At 43.2% G+C, this 20,098-nt stretch overlaps 5 protein-coding genes across 6 annotated transcripts in view; all 5 read right to left on the reverse strand.

Moving 5' to 3' along the window:
• Nucleotides 1–20,098, reverse strand: part of LOC110504859 (protocadherin alpha-C2) — a 187,298-nt gene that overhangs the window by 164,314 nt on the left and 2,886 nt on the right. The window contains exon 1 of one of the 2 annotated variants that reach the window (XM_036969643.1): nt 8,150–10,672. The exons of the other annotated variant lie outside the window; for it this stretch is intronic. Within the exon in view, the coding sequence (XP_036825538.1) occupies nt 8,150–10,513 (2,364 nt within the window). The 5' untranslated portion in view covers nt 10,514–10,672. Of the gene's footprint in view, nt 1–8,149; nt 10,673–20,098 lie in introns of those variants that run through there. 2 annotated transcript variants of the gene reach the window in all.
• On the reverse strand, nt 4,223–6,797 carry LOC118945983 (protocadherin alpha-8-like). The gene has a single exon (XM_036969634.1). The coding sequence runs from the start codon at nt 6,755–6,757 to the stop codon at nt 4,223–4,225; it is 2,535 nt and encodes an 844-aa protein (XP_036825529.1). The 5' UTR covers nt 6,758–6,797.
• On the reverse strand, nt 11,344–13,905 carry LOC110504430 (protocadherin alpha-7-like). The gene has a single exon (XM_021583194.2). The coding sequence runs from the start codon at nt 13,768–13,770 to the stop codon at nt 11,344–11,346; it is 2,427 nt and encodes an 808-aa protein (XP_021438869.2). The 5' UTR covers nt 13,771–13,905.
• Nucleotides 13,983–16,862, reverse strand: LOC110504431 (protocadherin alpha-3-like). The gene is made up of 2 exons (XM_021583195.2): nt 14,343–16,862; nt 13,983–13,988 (listed from the first exon to the last, which is right to left on the reverse strand). The coding sequence occupies exons 1-2, from the start codon at nt 16,701–16,703 to the stop codon at nt 13,983–13,985; spliced, it is 2,367 nt and encodes a 788-aa protein (XP_021438870.2). The 5' UTR covers nt 16,704–16,862.
• On the reverse strand, nt 17,171–19,920 carry LOC118945984 (protocadherin alpha-3-like). The gene is made up of 2 exons (XM_036969636.1): nt 17,281–19,920; nt 17,171–17,179 (listed from the first exon to the last, which is right to left on the reverse strand). Exons 1-2 carry the CDS (start codon nt 19,642–19,644, stop codon nt 17,171–17,173), a joined length of 2,373 nt encoding a protein of 790 aa, XP_036825531.1. The 5' UTR covers nt 19,645–19,920.

The following is a 20,098-nucleotide window of genomic DNA, read 5'->3' on the forward strand; positions in this document are numbered from 1 at the left end:
TACAGTTACACAGTGGCGGTGGGTTTGGCAGTTTTGATGTGCTGTGAATTTTACAATGGCTTTTCTCCAGTTCCTAAATCCTGCACTAATGAAGGCAGCATCTGCTCTTTGGCCAAAAGATGGCTGTCTTGAAAACCCTTGGCTACAGTGAAAACAACACTCCTTTTATTGATGGATTATGATGTAGCCAGGGGAAATCACCAAACCATCTCTCTTGAAACATCAGCACTCTGTTGGCAAGAGATTACAGTTCTATAAATTGTGGGTGTGGCTGATATGTTTTTTTTTGCCATCACTGAGGTAACTGGACAATGCTGTGACACTGGGGCTGCTGGCAACAAGGTTGACACCTGGTCCTGCCATGGCTCTGCCACCGTCCCCTATATTGGTGCTGCTGGCAACAAGGTTGACACCTGGTCCTGCTGTGGCTGTGCCACTGTCCCCTATACTGGTGATGCTGGCAACAAGGTTGACACCTGGTCCTGCTGTGGCTGTGCCACTGTCCCCTATACTGGTGCTGCTGGCAACAAGGTTGACACCTGGTCCTGCCGTGGCTGTGCCACTGTCCCCTATACTGGTGCTGCTGGCAACAAGGTTGACACCTGGTCCTGCTGTGGCTGTGCCACTGTCCCCTATACTGGTGCTGCTGGCAACAAGATTGACACCTGGTCCTGCTGTGGCTGTGCCACTGTCCCCTATACTGGTGCTGCTGGCAACAAGGTTGACACCTGGTCCTGCCGTGGCTGTGCCACTGTCCCCTATACTGGTGCTGCTGGCAACAAGGTTGAGTTTAAGTTGAGAGTGGGGGTATCCATGGCATTTTCCAATTATGTCCCTATTTTACAAGTCTAAAAAAGAGAGAACCTTTCATAATGTTGCCAAACAAAGACTCAACAAACTTACCTGAGACTCCCTGTCTCTGCCAGTCTGTCCCTGCCTATCAGTCTCTGTCAGTCTGTCCCTGCCTATCAGTCTCTGCCAGTCTGTCCCTGCCAGTCTGTCCCTGCCTATCAGTCTCTGCCAGTCTGTCCCTGCCTATCAGTCTCTGCCAGTCTGTCCCTGCCTATCAGTCTCTGTCAGTCTGTTTTTGCCAGTCTGTCCCTGCCTATCAGTCTCTGTCAGTCTGTCCCTGCCTATCAGTCTCTGCCAGTCTGTCCCTGCCTATCAGTCTCTGTCAGTCTGTCCCTGCCTATCAGTCTCTGTCAGTCTGTCTCTGCCTATCAGTCTCTGCCAGTCTGTCCCTGCCTATCAGTCTCTGTCAGTCTGTTTTTGCCAGTCTGTCCCTGCCTATCAGTCTCTGTCAGTCTGTCCCTGCCTATCAGTCTCTGCCAGTCTGTCCCTGCCTATCAGTCTCTGTCAGTCTGTCCCTGCCTATCAGTCTCTGTCAGTCTGTCTCTGCCTATCAGTCTCTGCCAGTCTGTCCCTGCCTATCAGTCTCTGCCAGTCTGTCCCTGCCTATCAGTCTCTGCCAGTCTGTCCCTGCCTATCAGTCTGTCAGTCTGTCCCTGCCTATCAGTCTCTGCCAGTCTGTCCCTGCCTATCAGTCTCTGTCAGTCTGTCCCTGCCTATCAGTCTCTGCCAGTCTGTCCCTGCCTATCAGTCTCTGTCAGTCTGTCTCTGCCTATCAGTCTCTGTCAGTCTTGCCCTGCCTATCAGTCTCTGTCAGTCTGTCTCTGCCTATCAGTCTCTGCCAGTCTGTCCCTGCCTATCAGTCTCTGTCAGTCTGTCTCTGCCTATCAGTCTCTGTCAGTCTTTCCCTGCCTATCAGTCTCTGTCAGTCTGTCTCTGCCTATCAGTCTCTGCCAGTCTGTCCCTGCCTATCAGTTTCTGTCAGTCTGTCTCTGCCTATCAGTCTCTGCCAGTCTGTCCCTGCCTATCAGTCTCTGTCAGTCTGTCTCTGCCTATCAGTCTCTGTCAGTCTTGCCCTGCCTATCAGTCTCTGTCAGTCTGTCTCTGCCTATCAGTCTCTGCCAGTCTGTCCCTGCCTATCAGTTTCTGTCAGTCTGTCTCTGCCTATCAGTCTCTGTCAGTCTGTCCCTGCCTATCAGTCTCTGTCAGCCTGTCTTTGCCTTTCAGTCTCTGTCAGTCTGTCCCTGCCTATCAGTCTCTGTCAGTCTGTCTCTGCCCATCTGTTGCCTGATCTGCCTCATGACATCATTGTGAAACGTTTCCATTATCATTTCACTTCTTTCTAATTAACATTTCATCAACTAGTCTTAGAAATATTAGGCTACTAGGGTTCTTGCTTTGCGTTTTGGTGTACTGAAAAATACTCTGATGTCTGTCTTTTTACTTTTTTCTACCTGGCAGGCTGGCTACAGACACACATAGTGTGCAGGTTATTTACAGTAGGAGTTGGGCTTCTATCATCTATAATCTTCTACCATTCTATATGGGCTTCGATCTAAAAGGTAGGCAGCTAGTCAGCTAGCAAATGTGAAACAGATTTGACAGCTGTGTGAGTTCACCATTTACACAACGTATGCTGCAAACTTTTGTCATTTGAATATAGTTTATGTTTTATATTGGCTGGCTGAATTTGCAGAGCTAGCGAGCACCAATTCCGTTTCTGTGGTGTTTGCTATTATCTTTGCTATCGTCAGTTTACTCCAAGATCAGCACACGTGCTTCAAAGTCCCCTAGCGAAAATTTAGCTTTTGCAACGAGACCATTAAAGATTTTTAATACAACGGTAGAAGAGAGTGTAGTTCTGTTCAGTTGGGAGTTCAGTTTATCGCTAACCTGATCACAGGGACTTTGAAGCACTACAGCTGCATGTTGATCTTGGAATAAACTGACGATAGCAATGATTCCATCTTTGACGACGCCACATAAATAGAATATGTACTAGCTAGATTGCTAGCTAATGTTTGCTTTGGTTTGAGCGCTAGCTCTGCAAATTCAGCTATTGTGTATGTGAACCCTGCCAACATAAAACAGCATCGCTATGGTGCGATTGACTGGATTAACCTCACGTTAGTTATGTGCATTGAGTGCTTTTCAGACAGTAGACACTAACCCTCTGTTACCTTGCCAGCTAAGGAACACTACATTGCATTGCTAGCTTCTCTCATTGACTCAAATTCAAATAGCTGCAAACACTGGCTGATGTTACTGTAGCTAGCTAGCAAACATCAGCTAACCGCTAGCTAACATAGAGTGACATTACATTTAATGCAGCGAAAATGAAGACTGGTGACGGTTATTAATGTGTTTTCTTGTATTGAGTGGGAGAAGTAAAGAAATGTCTAACATATCCTTTGTTTGAACAACTTACTGGAGGTCAGCCACCAACAACAGACTCTGTCAGATTCCAACACATGCACAGTACCTGCATCATGTGCCACTGCTGGGGGGTGGGAGGCAGTGGATCAAACCATTGTGAGACAAAGGGAGGGAGGTCGCACTCTTTTGAAACGTAAAAACGCGCTATTAAGTGTCTATAATCAGCTCAAGTGCTTTCATTGCGTATTATTAATATGTTTGAAATTACATAGTTATGTTTACAGTGATATATCGGGGGTCGTGTACCCCCTGTCCCCCCTGGGATGTCCGCCTATGCTGACACCACGCGATTCTACCTTTCATTACCCTATCCTTGAAGCTTTTTAGAGGCATCTTGACACAATATATCAGTACAAACGTTATCAGTGAAGCAACATCTCAACATATCAGGTTAAAGCTTGGTCACAAATGGGTCTTCCAAATGGAGGTTGACCACAAGCATACTTCCAAAGTTGTGGCAAAACGGCTTAAGAAAAAAATTGTCTTGGTATTGGAGTGGCCATCACAAAACCCTGACCTCAATCCCATAGAACATTTGTGGGCAGAACTGAAAAAGTATGTGCGAGCAAGGAGGCCTACAAACCTGACTCAGTTACACCAGCTCTGTCAGAAGGAATGGGACCACTTATTCCCACTTATTGTGGGAAGCTTGTGAAAAGGCTACCCAAAACGTTTGACACAAGTTAAACAATTTAAAGGCAATGCTATCAAATACTAATTGAGTGTATGTAAACTTCTGACCCACTGGGAATGTGATGAAAGAAATAAAAGCAGAAATAAATAATTATCTCTACTATTATTCTGACATTTCACATTCTTTAAATAAAGTGGTGATCCTAATTGACCAAAGACAGGGAATTTTAACTAGGATTAAATGTCAGGAATTGTGAAAAACAGTTTAAATGTATTTGGCTAAGGTGGATGTAAAATTACGACTTCAACTTGATCTTCTTACCTCTCCAGAAGCTCTCCTCCTATTTTCAGGTACCACTAGAGTATTCCCATTGCTGCCCGGGACAATAGTAGAACCTATACTCATTCTGGGTCCAACTAACATGTACCGTTTGTCTCCGGATCGGTACTGGATGCTGTGGCACAGTGTCCCGTCGTAATTCACATCTTGTAAATACTTGGAGGAATAGTCTGGGGCTTTGGAGCACTGCATTACAATCAACACGATGATACTGATGATAAAAAGTGCTGAAACTGACCCCAGAGTTATGATCAAATAAAACGTAACGCTGTTCTCCTCCTCGTCTTTTACTGCGCTTTTAAGATCAGAAGCTGCAAAAGCCTCTTTGGGCTCCACAACGTTGATAATCACAGTAGCTGTTGCTGAGAGTGAAACGTTCCCATTGTCTTTTACCAGTATGACCAGTTTATGCTCAGCCTCGTCTGTCTCTGTGAATGACCGAAGTGTCCTTATCTGTCCTGTATAACGGTCCAAGGCAAAGAGACTGTGGTCAGTAACTTCCTGCAGTGAAAATAATAACCAGCCGTTATATCCTATATCAGCGTCATAGGCTCTCACTTTAGTCACCAAATGGCCTGCGTTCACATTGCGGGGAATCTCCTCCACACCTTCAGCGGAACCGTTAGCGCTGACTGGATACAAGATCCCTGGAGCGTTGTCGTTCTGATCCAGAATGAACACATTCACTGTGACGTTGCTGCTTAGTGACGGAGTTCCAGAGTCTGTAGCTACAACTTGGAATTTGAATGTTTTTAAAGTTTCAAAGTCAAAACTTTTTAGCGCCAAAATGTTTCCATTTTCTGAATTTACGTTGAGAAAAGATGCCCATTTGTTCTCGTCACCACCGTATCTGAGAATATGATATGAAATAAGAGCGTTTTCATCTATGTCACGATCTGATGCACTTACGTAAAATACTGAGGCGCCTGGGTCGTTATTCTCAGTGATATAGAAAGTATAGGAGCTTAATGAAAACTCTGGATTGTTATCATTCACATCTGATATAACTACGCTTATAGTCTTTACAGATGACAGGGACGGCTGGCCTGCGTCTTTAGCAACTACTGTTAGATCATATTGTGATGATTTCTCTCGATCCAGTGTTGATTTGGTGACTACAGAATACATGTTGTCCTGTAAAGACGGCATTAATGTAAATGGTATGTCCTCAACTAAAGAGCAGATCACTTTGCCATTAAGACCAGAGTCTAAATCATTAACACTGATTAATGCTACAGTGGTGCCTGGTCTAGAATCCTCGGGGATTGCGTTCGAAAAAGACGTCACCTCGATCTCAGGTGCATTATCGTTGAGGTCAATAATCTTTACTGTTATGCTTTTGTCAGTTGTCAGAGGGGCAGATCCTTTATCAGTTGCCATTATGTCAATCTCATAGCTGTCTTGTAGCTCGAAATCGACCAATTCTTTCACAACTATCTCACCCGTATTCGTATTTACATCGAAAAGTTTACGAATCTTGTTTTTTACCATTTTACCGAAAAAGTAAAGGACCTCGGCATTCGAACCCTCGTCTAAATCCGTGGCATTTACTTGCACGACTGTCGTGCCAATAGGAGAATTTTCATTCAATGTAACTGAGTATAACTCTTTGACAAAAACAGGCATATTATCATTTACATCTAAAACATCAATAACTATTTCCACAGTCCCAGACCTGGGAGGTTTTCCTCCATCAATGGCTGTGAGTAGTAATGTATGTCTTTTCATAGCTTCTCTATCTAAGGGCTTTAGTAGATTTACAACAGGAATTTTACCTTCCCTTCCTCGATCTTTAACCTCCAAACGAAAATGGTCATTATGACTGAGTTTATATTGCTGAACCGAGTACTGGCCACCATCTGGATCAACGGCAGCTTGCAGCTGAAATCGTACACCAGGTAAAGCGGACTCGTATATTTCTAACCGATTCTCTTTCTCGGGAAAGCTGGGAGAATGGTCGTTAACATCTAACACCTCCACTGAGACATAATGGATCTCCAGCGGGTTCTCTAGAACGGTTTTCAGGTTGATCAAGCACACGCTGCTCCGTTCACACAGCTCCTCTCGGTCTATTTTTCGGTTCACATATAAGATGCCGTCATTCTGGTTTACCTCGAAAAGAGGCTCGGTCGAGCCAGACACGATTCGAAATCCCCTCTCCTTCAAGGTGCTCAGATCTATTCCAACATCCTTAGCTATATTCCCCACGACAGTTCCTTCCTTAAGCTCTTCAGATATGGTGTATCTTATCTGTGCAGATGCTCCGCTCCAAAACAGAACCAAAGCAACCATGTAGGTGACACTCTGCCGTCGCTCCCGCCATTCCCCGCATCCTCTTTGTCCCATGTTTTCAAGACAAATAGCCCTAATCCACAAGACTTCCACTATTCCTTCATTTGTGACCGTTGTCTTTCCAGTATGTTCGTCAAATACCAAAACGAATAAACCAACAATAGTTTTATTTATGTAAATTCCAGATCTTATTCTCTCCACGAACATGCACGACTGTATAACTCCAGGGACCGATCAAACCTACCAAACCAGCCAGGAGGAGGGCTCAAAAGAATGACGATAGTATTTCTACCAGAAGCGCTATAGTTGGGTACTGACACCATGCGATTCTAACTCGCATTGCGCTGTTGTTTGATAATGTTAGGCCTACTTTTACTAGTCCAACCCACCCAGAATGCTATATTGGCACAACGCACGAGGGAGAAAGGTCAGCACAAGGTTAGAATAAAAATTGTCAAAGACTCCAGTCACCCAGGTCATAGACTGTTCACTCTGCTACCACACAGCAAGCGGTAGGAGAGCGCCAAGTCTAGGTCCATTCATCAAATGTCCACCCGGACTATTTACATTGCCATCCCCTTTGTTTTTACACTGCTACTCACCGTTTATTAGTCACTTTACCCCTACCTACATGTACAAATTACCTCGACCAAGCCTGTACCCCGCACATTGACTCGTTACCGGTACCCCCTGTATATAGGCTCTTTATTGTTATTTTATTGTGTTACTTTTAATTAAATGTTTTACTTTAGTTAATTTAGTAAATATTTTCTTAACTCTTTTTCTTGATCTGCATTGTGGGTTAATTAAGGGCTTGCAAATAAGAATGTCACGGTAAGGTCGGCAACTGTTGTATTCTGCGCATGTGACAAATACAATTAGATTTGATTTGATTTTGATGACTGGACTGGCAGACCCATAATTCATATGTCTTAAAGGTTCCCTTAAATAAAATGTACTGAAGCATGCAACAAGTCTCCTATATTTAAATAAATCATGCTATTTATGCTGTCCTTTTTTGGGGACAACACTTCATTATGCAAACAGCGTATTGAATTCCTAGAGATAGATAGAGGACTGTTTTATATATCTGTGCCACTATAGCGTCTGTGACAGCATGGGCAGCGCCATTGAAGCTACAACCTATAGGAATCTCCAGCTAGTTGACTACTTTGGCTACTTTAAAATGGCGGAAGCATGGTGGAAGCACTAAATGGTGCTGCCCATGCTAAAACGTCCGTTTGGCCACTAGAGGCCTCTATCATTCTCTATGGTTGAATAGCCCAACGTTTCAGCACCACCGTGGTGGACAGCGCACTGCCTGCCCTGAGCGGCAAGTCCTGATTGTGATGGTGGGGAATAAGCAGGTTAACTTCCACGTGCCAAGCTCTCAGATCATGTTACAGACACAACCCTCTGATTTTAAAACATCATATTTGACCAACTCACACATAACCCTTTCAGTCAATTAAATATTAAATACATACAAATACAATGATAGCGCATGCAATTATCCAACTCAAGCATATTATCAGCACTACATGTCAATGGTCAGGTGTAAGAGCATTGTGAACTATGAATTCGTTTTCGTCTCCTTACCTCTCCAGAAGCACTCCTCCTGTGATCAGGTACCACTAGAGTATTCCCATTGCTTCCCGGGACAATAGTAGAACCTATACTCATTCTGGGTCCAACTAACATGTACCGATTGTCTCCGGATCGGTACTGGATGCTGTGGCACAGTGTCCCGTCGTAATTCACATCTTGTAAATACTTGGAGGAATCGTCTGGGGCTTTGGAGCACTGCATTACAATCAACACGGTGATACTGATGATAAAAAGTGCTGAAACTGACCCCAAAGTTATGATCAAATAAAAGGTAACGCTGTTCTCCTCCTCGTCTTTTACTGCGCTTTTAACATCAGAAGCTGCAAAAGCCTCTTTGGGCTCCACAACGTTGATAATCACAGTAGCTGTTGCTGAGAGTGAAACGTTCCCATTGTCTTTTACCAGTATGACCAGTTTATGCTCAGCCTCGTCTGTCTCTGTGAATGACCGAAGTGTCCTTATCTGTCCTGTATAGCGGTCCAAAACAAAGAGACTGTGGTCAGTAACTTCCTGCAGTGAAAATAATAACCAGCCGTTATATCCTATATCAGCGTCATAGGCTCTCACTTTAGTCACCAAATGGCCTGCGTTCATATTGCGGGGAATCTCCTCCACACCTTCAGCGGAACCGTTATTATTAACTGGGTACAAGATCACTGGAGCGTTGTCGTTCTGATCCAGAATGAACACATTCACTGTGACGTTGCTGCTTAATGACGGAATTCCAGAGTCTGTAGCTACAACTTGGATTTTGAATGTTTTGAGGGTTTCAAAGTCAAAGCTTTTTAGCGCCAAAATGTTTCCATTTTCAGGATTTATGTTGAGGAACGATGACCATTTATTCTCCTCGACACCGTTTCTCAGAATATGATATGAAATAATAGCGTTTTCATTTATGTCACGATCAGACGCACTCACGCGAAAAAGTGAGGCGCCTGGTTCGTTATTCTCCGTGACATAGAAAGTATAGGGGCTCAGTGAAAACTCTGGACTGTTGTCATTCACATCTGATACTACAACACTAATAGTCTTTACAGATGACAGGGACGGCTGGCCTGCGTCTGTGGCTACTATTGTTAGATCATATTCAGAATGTTTTTCCCTATCCAGGGGTGACATGGTGACTACAGAGTAAATATTATCCTGTAGTGATGGCATTAGTTTGAAAGTTGTGTCTTCCATCACAGTGCAGAGAACTTTCCCGTTGAGACCAGAGTCCAAATCATTAACACTGATTAGCGCGACTGTGGTTCCAGTTCTAGAATCCTCGGCGATTGCTCTTGAAAATGATGTCACCTCAATCTCAGGTGCGTTGTCATTGAGGTCAACTATCCTTATTACTACGCTTTTATCTGATGTCATTGGTGCAAGTCCTTCATCCGATGCCTGTATGTCGAGTTCGTACTTGTTTTTCTCTTCAAAATCTAGCAGTCCTCTCACAATGATTTCACCTGTTACTGGGTTCAGATCAAAGAGTTTGCGTAATTTACTATTCACGCTATTGCCAAAAGAGTACATTACTAAACCGTTTGGCCCCTCGTCCAAATCGGTGGCGTTTACTTGTACAATTGTTGTGCCAACAATAGTATTTTCATTCACCAATACAGAGTAAGCATCTTTTGTATAGACAGGCGGGTTATCATTGATATCCAGTACATCTACAGTTATTCTCATGTCTCCAGATCTTGGAGGTTTTCCTCCGTCAATAGCTGTGAGCAGCAATATATGGCTCTTTACAGCCTCTCTATCCAGTGGTTTATGTAATATTAATATCGGGATTTTGCCATCATCACCTCGGTCTTTAACTTCCAAACGGAAATGATCGTTGTGACTGAGTTTATACTGTTGAACTGAGTATTGTCCACCATCAGTGTCGAGCGCAGCCTGGAGCTGAAATCGCGCCCCTGGTAAGGCTGACTCAAATATCTCTAACCGTTTCTCTTTCTCAGGAAAGCTGGGAGAATGGTCGTTAACATCTAACACCTCCACTGAGACATAATGGATCTCCAGCGGGTTCTCCAGAACGGTTTTCATGTTGATCAAACACACGCTGCTCCGTTCACACGCCTCCTCTCGGTCTATTTTTCGGTGCAAATACAAGATGCCGTCATTCTGGTTTACCTGGAAAAGGGGCTCCGTCGAGCCAGACACGATTCGAAATCCCCTCTCCGTCAAGGTGCTCAGATCTATTCCCAAATCCTTAGCTATATTCCCCACGACAGTTCCTTCCTTAAGCTCTTCAGAGATGGAATATGTTATCTGTGCTGAAGCTCCGCTCCAAAAGAGAACCAAAGCTAACATTGCCCAAAGCCTCCGGCGTTGCTCCCACCATGCTCCATGTCCTCTTTGTTCCATTTTTTAAAATATATTTAGTCCAAAAATAATCCACAGCACGCGACACTATGCCTATATTATTAACGAAACCTTACCCATTGCATTCCCAAATAGGATCATAGCTCATTATTCGAAAAAAGCATTTTTAGTTCCGTTCAAGTGAGTATGAAATATCTCCTTGTTGCTTACGACCCTTGTCAGCTAGCTACTGAATGATGAACCAACTAAGGGGAGGATGCAAAAATGTGACGTGAGCGTTGCTTTCAAGAGCGTTATTCTAGTTAAGCACTGACACCATGCGATGCTACCACACATTGATTGCATGGTTGTGTAAAGGACATTGGCTACTCCAGCACCAGAAGCATGTTTGGCACAAACACACAGAGACAGACAATCATAAATATACACTGTGTGGAGGCAAATGAAGGCTACTATTATCTACCCAGCAACTGATACAGATTTACAAAAAATATCAAATGAAGCATGTCGCTTTATCTGCACGGTATATGTTCTCCTGCAGAGCTGCGAGACATCCGAGCATTTCAGAACCACGCTAATGCACAGCGACACACCACGAGGGCACAACGCTGCGTCCAAAAAACAACCACTTTGAATTCCTTTTAGATTGATTTAGCATGTCCCGCACAAACTATTCTAAGGTAAAATATATGGTATAAAAAGGACACTTGATGAATTACAAAACAGAAATGCAAGACGATTCCCTCCATACTGTCGTACATTACAGTACTAAAACAAATACACCAGTACACAAACCTAAACAGCAAAGCAAGTTTTTTATTAAATGCCCAAGATAACATGATTGTATTTAGACACTCAATGCACTGTACAGTTCAGTCTACATGGTTTATGAGGACCATGTACGATGTTATGTGACTTGTATAAAAACGTATTAATCTCCTCACCTCTCCAGAAGCTCTCCTCCTGTGGTCGGGTACCACTAGAGTATTCCCATTGCTGCCCGGGACAATAGTAGAACCTATACTCATTCTGGGTCCAACTAACATGTACCGTTTGTCTCCGGATCGGTACTGGATGCTGTGGCACAGTGTCCCGTCGTAATTCACATCTTGTAAATACTTGGAGGAATCGACTGGGGCTTTGGAGCACTGCATTACAATCAACACGATGATACTGATGATAAAAAGTGCTGAAACTGACATCAAAGTTATGATCAAATAAAATGTAACGCTGTTCTCCTCCTCGTCTTTTACTGCGCTTTTAACATCAGAAGCTGCAAAAGCCTCTTTGGGCTCCACAACGTTGATAATCACAGTAGCTGTTGCTGAGAGTGAAACGTTCCCATTGTCTTTTACCAGTATGACCAGTTTATGCTCAGCCTCGTCTGTCTCTGTGAATGACCGAAGTGTCCTTATCTGTCCTGTATAGCGGTCCAAAGCAAAGAGACTGTGGTCAGTAACTTCCTGCAGTGAAAATAATAACCAGCCGTTATATCCTATATCAGCGTCATAGGCTCTCACTTTAGTCACTAAATGGCCTGCGTTCACATTGCGGGGAATCTCCTCCACACCTGCAGCGGAACCATTAGCGCTGACTGGATACAAGATCACTGGAACGTTGTCGTTCTGATCCAGAATGAACACATTCACTGTGACGTTGCTGCTTAGTGACGGAATTCCAGAGTCTGTAGCTACAACTTGGAATTGGAATGTTTTGAGGGTTTCGAAGTCAAAGCTTTTTAGAGCGTAAATGTTACCATCATCAGAATTAATATTTAGGTAGTATACAGTAGGAGCGTCGCCATCACTTTTCCAAATGTTATAAGACACACGAGCGTTTTCATCTTGGTCTCTATCTGAGGCGCTCATGGAAAACACAGACGCGTGTGGAGCATTGTTTTCCGGTACATAAAAAGTATACTGACTCTGAGAAAACACAGGACTGTTATCATTAACGTCTGAAATATGGACTGTGATGGTTTTGTGGGAAGACAGTGATGGGAGTCCTTTATCTGTAGAAGTTATTCTCACTGTGTACATAGGCTCTGACTCTTTGTCCAATCTGCTTTTAGTAATCAACGAATACATATTTTTCTGAAAAGACGGTTTTAATTCGAAAGGGATGTTGTCTGAGATTGTACATATAACTACGCCGTTTTCACCAGAGTCCATATCAAACACGCTGATAAGAGCTACCGCTGTACCGGGTCGTGCATCCTCGGGGACTTGGCTTGATAGGGACGTCACGTCCATCTCAGGTGCGTTGTCATTTACATCTTTCACGTTAATAACAACACTACAGTGACCAGTCAATGTAACCGGACCTTTGTCAGAGGCCTGAATGTCAATTTCATAAACACTCTGCTCTTCAAAATCTATTAATCCTTTTACAGTGATCTCACCTGTAACATCATCTATCTCGAATAAATCGAACGCTTTGTTTTTAAGACTGTTATCAAAAGTGTATATAACCTGTCCGTTGGCGCCATCATCTATATCCGTGGCGTGTAATCTTAGGACTGAGGCACCTACTGGAGGATTTTCATATAAAGTTACCGTATACACCTGCCTGTCAAAGACTGGTGCGTTGTCATTGACATCAATCACATGTATTGTTATATTGACTGTGCCAGATCTTGCGGTCTCACCGCCGTCAAACGCAGTCAAAATCAGTCGAATTTCAGGTTTCTGCTCTCTGTCTAGCGGCTTTTTCAAAATCAGAAAAGGAATTTTATCCTCACCGCGAGTTTTAACATCTAAGTCAAAGTTATCGTTTTGACTGAGAGTGTACTTACGGAGACTATTTGCTCCAACATCAGGGTCACGCGCAGCGTCAAGAGGAAAGCGCGTTCCTTGGAGCACAGCATTCTCTGCTATCTCTAAGCGTTTCTCGTTTTCTGGAAAAATGGGAGAATGGTCATTTATATCCGTAATTTCAATCTCAACATAATGTATTTCCATTGGATTTTCGGCGACGGTTTTTAGGTTGATTAAACACACAATGTTTTTCTCACACAGCTCCTCCCTGTCGATGTTCCTGTTCACATACAACACGCCATTATCTTGGTTTATCTGCAAAAGACCTTCCTTAGAGCCAGATACAATCCGAAACCTTCGCTCCGCCAGTATATCCACACTGAACCCCAAATCCTTTGCTACATCTCCCACATAAGAACCTTCTTTCGACTCCTCGGCGATAGAATAGCGTATTTGACAATAAGCTCCACGGGAGAAGCACAACAAAAATACAAACGACAGCATCGCCCAGTGAGGCGCCTCTCTTCTCTGTCTGTCTATCATTTTGACAAGCCCTGTTATTTTGGAACCATTACAGTCCGCTTCATCCAGAAAAATCAAGGTGCCAAGTTCATCCACGAAAAAGATTCAAGCAAGTATCCATGCGGATGGTATTCTCCATTCCAGAAAGCAAGTGCCCATTTCACTAGACTCGAATGATTTTTAATGAGGCAACACGACAAAGGGAGGGAGGGATTCAAACTAAATGCATGTTTCTAACACTGTAAAGCAGCGACACCACGCGCATTAGGAGAATGGGTTTCATGCGCAGCAACTCAAACCGAAACATAAATATGTGACATGTCAAATAACACTTTGAACTGAAAAGTGTTTCAGAACAATTGTCGTGGACAGCGACCACTTTCAAATGTGGTGTTGACGCCTGATCCTCTGATTTCAAGGACAGACCCTGTGAGAGGTGTAGGTTTGTTAAAACGCCAAAGCCATACTCCGAAAAAACATATTAGACCCACTCAAACAAGACCCCGTAGTTCAAATAAATATATGAACTTTTTTTTAAATGGGACAATAATCTATGCGATTTCTATACAATTACAGAGACATACATGTCTTACCTCTCCAGAAGCTCTCCTCCTGTGTTCAGGTACCACTAGAGTATTCCCATTGCTGCCCGGGACAATAGTAGAACCTATACTCATTCTGGGTCCAACTAACATGTACCGTTTGTCTCCGGATCGGTACTGGATGCTGTGGCACAGTGTCCCGTCGTAATTCACATCTTGTAAATACTTGGAGGAATCGTCTGGGGCTTTGGAGCACTGCATTACAATCAACACGATGATACTGATGATAAAAAGTGCTGAAACTGACCCCAAAGTTATGATCAAATAAAATGTAACGCTGTTCTCCTCCTCGTCTTTTACTGCACTTTTAACATCAGAAGCTGCAAAAGCCTCTTTGGGCTCCACAACGTTGATAATCACAGTAGCTGTTGCTGAGAGTGAAACGTTCCCATTGTCTTTCACCAGTATGACCAGTTTGTGCTCAGCCTCGTCTGTCTCTGTGAACGACCGAAGTGTCCTTATCTGTCCTGTATAACGGTCCAAAGCAAAGAGACTGTGGTCAGTAACTTCCTGCAGTGAAAATAATAACCAGCCGTTATATCCTATATCAGCGTCATAGGCTCTCACTTTAGCGACCAAATGGCCTGCGTTCATATTACGGGGAATCTCCTCCACACCTTCAGCGGAACCATTATTATTAACTGGGTACAAGATCACTGGAGCGTTGTCGTTCTGATCCAGAATGAACACGTTTATTGTGACGTTGCTGCTTAGTGACGGAGTTCCAGAGTCTGTAGCTACAACTTGGAATTGGAATGTTTTGATGGTTTCAAAGTCAAAGCTTTTTAGAGCGGAAATATGTCCATTATCAGAATTGATATTCAAGAAAGATGTCATACCATTTTGAGTCCCTTCGCCTCTAACAATGTGATATGAAATTGCTGCATTCTCATTTAAGTCTTTGTCAGTGGCGATTACAGAGAATATGAATGCACCGGGGGCGTTATTTTCCACTAAGTACAGCTCAAGAGGGTTTTGAGAGAATTCTGGACTGTTATCGTTCACATCTGATATCTGGATGCTCAGAGTTTTGAATGTGGACAGAGGAGGCTGACCACAGTCAGTGGCTGATATTGTGATGTGATAATGGGACACAAACTCTCTGTCTAATCGTTGTTTGGTCACTAAAGAGTACATATTATCCTGAAAGGAAGGTTTTAACTCAAAAGGTACATCTCCTAACAGACTACACAACACTTTTCCATTGATACCGGAGTCTTTATCACTGACACTTATGAGAGAAATAACAGTTCCTGGTTTGGAATCTTCAGAGACCATATTGGAAAGGGATGTTACTTCTATCTCGGGTTTGTTATCATTTACGTCAAGTATTTTTATGATAACCCCGCATTCGACAGTCCATGGAGGCTGACCTCTGTCTGATGCTTGCACACTTAGTTTGTACACCTCGGTGTCATCAAAGTCTACCTGGGCCTTAACTGTAATTTCACCTGTAACGCTATCCAATTCAAACACGTCATAAACTTTGCTCTTGAGGTTTCTGCCAAGAGAGTATTCAACAACACGGTTTAACCCTTCATCTAGATCAGTAGCATTTACTTTTACAACGATGGTACCAATAGGGGCGTTTTCTTGTAAAGTTACAGAGTATGTGTCTTGACTAAAAACAGGCTTGTTATCATTTACGTCAAGAACAGTAACGGTTATATTTAGAGATCCTGATTTTGGCGGATTCCCTCCATCGATAGCAGTTAAAACCAATGAGTGGTTGATTCTGTTCTCCCTATCTAGAGATTTCTTTAATATTAAAAATGGTATTTTGTCCTCATCGCTATCTTTGATCTCAATGTCGAAAAAAATATTCTGACTTAATTTGTAAAAACGTACAGAGTTTACCCCTATGTCCGGATCACGAGCAGTCGGAATTTGTAAGCGAGTTCCCGGAGGGACGTGTTCTGCTATTTCAAAATGCTGCTCCTTTTCTGTGAACATAGGTGAATGGTCATTGACATCTTTGATTTCTAACTGAACATAATGTATTTCTAGAGGATCCTCAACAACGATTTTCAGGTTTATCATGCACGCACTACTGCCATCACAGAGCTCCTCTCTGTCGATATTCTTATGAACATACAAGACGCCATTGTTCTGATTAACCTGGAAAAGAGCGTCCTTAGATCCAGAAACGATACGAAACCGCCTCGCCAACAAACTACTGACGTCAAGACCCAAATCCTTAGCAACATTTCCAACAACGGATCCCTCTTTCACCTCCTCTGGAATAGAGTACCTTATCTGAGCCGAAACCTGCTCCACGAAGCACAGCAGCAAAGAGAAACGCAGAGCAACACACCAATATTCCATTCTGCGCCTTTGTCCTCCGTCTCCCATCGTTAAACAGACAATTAAGCACAATCCTCAAATAAAAAATAAATTCCTAGTGATCAGATGACCGACTCGTAACGATCCATAGGCCTACTGAATACAATTCTTAAGCACCGGAAAAATAATAAATGTATTATCTGTACACATGAGCACGTCTTGTTCTGATGTCCACCGTACTCTATCTGTATGTGTGGGGGTGGAAACAGCCCAGAGGGGCAGGGCCTAATCTACCAACAGTCTAATTTATTACACTGACATCCTGTGGTCCGGGATACAGATTCTATACCTTTATAAACTTGGAGATATTGTCTGTTTTCTAGTTGCAATAGCTATGTCGTAGCAGTCAAGGAATATAGAAAATGTGTAAAGGGAAAGAGAGACTGAGATGGACTCCAACACATACATACAACAAGTAAGCTGTTGATTCAGCACCACCGAGGTGGACAGCGACCGAGTCAGCAGCCTGTACTTCATCACGAACACTAAAGACATTCCAATGAACCAGAAAACAAATCAAATGACCAACACGATACTTTATATACAAAATAGTGTAACTGTTGAAATGCTTTGAAATAGCTCTTACCTCTCCAGAAGCTCTCCTCCTGTGTTCAGGTACCACTAGAGTATTCCCATTGCTGCCCGGGACTATAGTAGAACCTATACTCATTCTGGGTCCAACTAACATGTACCGTTTGTCTCCGGATCGGTACTGGATGCTGTGGCACAGTGTCCCGTCGTAATTCACATCTTGTAAATACTTGGAGGAATCATCTGGGGCTTTGGAGCACTGCATTACAATCAACACGATGATACTGATGATAAAAAGTGCTGAAACTGACCCCAAAGTTATGATCAAATAAAATGTAATGCTGTTCTCCTCCTCGTCTTTTACTGCGCTTTTAACATCAGATGCTGCAAAAGCCTCTTTGGGCTCCACAACGTTGATAATCACAGTAGCTGTTGCTGAGAGTGAAACGTTCCCATTGTCTTTTACCAGTATGACCAGTTTATGCTCAGCCTCGTCTGTCTCTGTGAATGACCGAAGTGTCCTTATCTGTCCTGTATAACGGTCCAAAGCAAAGAGACTGTGGTCAGTAACTTCCTGCAGTGAAAATAATAACCAGCCGTTATATCCTATATCAGCGTCATAGGCTCTCACTTTAGTCACCAAATGGCCTGCGTTCACATTGCGGGGAATCTCCTCCACACCTTCAGCGGAACCGTTAGCGCTGACTGGATACAAGATCACTGGAGCGTTGTCGTTCTGATCCAGAATGAACACATTCACTGTGACGTTGCTGCTTAGTGACGGAGTTCCAGAGTCTGTAGCTACAACTTGGAATTGGAACGTTTTGAGCGTTTCAAAGTCAAAGCTTTTCAGTGCGGATATAAGTCCATTATCAGAATTGATATTCAGGACAGGTGCCATGGCGTTCTGTGTTCCTTCCCCTCTAACAATGTGATATAAAATCGCAGCATTTTCATTCAAGTCTTTATCTGCGGCGCTTACAGAGAATATGGACCCACCAGGTCCGTTATTTTCCACTAAGTACAGCTCAAGAGGGTTTTGGTAGAATTCTGGACTGTTATCGTTCACGTCTGATATCTGGACGTTCAGAGTTTTGAATGTGGACAGAGGAGGCTGACCACAGTCAGTGGCTGTTATTGTGATGTCATACAGGGACACAAGTTCTCGATCTAAACGCTGCTTCGTAACTAAAGAGTACGTGTTATCTTGAAATGAAGGTTTCAATTCAAAAGGTACATCTTCTGACAGACTGCAAATGACTTTACCGTTAATGCCGGAGTCTTTGTCAGTTACACTTATGAGAGAAATAACAGTTCCTGGTTTGGAATCTTCAGAGACCTTATTGGAAAGGGATGTTACCTCTATCTCGGGTTTGTTATCATTTACGTCAAGTATTTTTATGATAACCCTACATTCTGTCCTCATAGGGGGCTGTCCCTTATCTGATGCCATAACATCAGCTCTGTAAACTTCAGTATCCTCAAAGTCGATATTACCCTTCACTGATATTTCACCGGTATTGGAATCTAAGCTAAAAGTATCATATACTTTTCTTTTTAGGTTTTTCACGAATGAATATATAATTTCAGAATAAACACCGTCGTCCAAATCGGTAGCATTAACTTTAGCAACAATTGTTCCAACTGCACCGTTTTCATGTATTGTCACAGAATAAACGTCCTGGTTGAAAATAGGTCTGTTGTCATTATTATCAAGAACAGTGACTGAAATGTTGACATGCCCTGATCTTGGCGGGCTACCGCCATCGATGGCCGTTAAAACTAAAATATGTTTGCTTTCACGTTCCCTATCGAGAGGTTTATGTAATTTCAAAACAGGGAGTTTTCCTTCTTCTCCAGTGTCCCGCAGCTCCAGATCAAAATATTCAGTATGGCTTAATTTATATAAACGAATAGAATTCATTCCGGAATCTGGATCACGTGCTGCCTGTAACTGGAAACCTGTGCCTGGCAGAGTAGATTCTGCTATTTCCAAATTCTGTTCTTTCTCTGAGAAACTGGGTGAATGGTCGTTCACATCACTTATCTCTATCCCCACATAATGTATTTCTAGAGGATTCTCAACAACGATTTTCAGGTTTATCATGCACGCACTACTGCCATCACAGAGCTCCTCTCTGTCGATATTCTTATAAACATACAAGACGCCATTGTTCTGATTAACCTGGAAAAGAGCGTCCTCGGATCCAGAAACGATACGAAACCGCCTCTCCACCAAAATACTGACGTCAAGACCCAAATCCTTAGCAACATTTCCAACAACGGACCCCTCTTTCACCTCCTCTGGAATAGAGTACCTTATCTGAGCCGAAACCTGCTCCACGAAGCACAGCAGCAAAGAGAAACGCAGAGCAACACACCAATATTCCCATCTGCGCCTTTGTCCTCCGTCTCCCATCGTCAAACAGCGGAACAAAAACACTGTCCTCAATGAAAAAATACAATCCTAATGATCAGATGACCAACTTGCAATGATCCATACTGAATTCAACTTCTCAGTCAGTAAACAATTATAGCCTGCTCTGACATGGCAAGTCTTGTTCTGATGTCTGGACCACTCTCTCGGTATGTGTAGAACAAAACAGCCCAGAGAGGGGCAGAGCCTACTCTAAGAGTAAATACCTGACAGTCTCCTTATGTTATACTGACACCCTGCGGTCCAAGCTCCTGTCTGCTGCGTAGACCACACGAGAATATAGTATTGTAAAATAAATTCGTTTTTCCGCTTTTTGTATTGCTAGAAGGCCCGGTTGCACTGGGTCACTTTAATTAAAGGCATAATCAAAGGATGAAGAAAGGTTGAGGAAGAATACAATTAAATGGAACAGTAGGATACGAAGTTGATATAGAGG

Source organism: Oncorhynchus mykiss, chromosome 31, assembly GCF_013265735.2.
Source record: "Oncorhynchus mykiss isolate Arlee chromosome 31, USDA_OmykA_1.1, whole genome shotgun sequence".
NCBI classification, from domain to species: domain Eukaryota; kingdom Metazoa; phylum Chordata; class Actinopteri; order Salmoniformes; family Salmonidae; genus Oncorhynchus; species Oncorhynchus mykiss.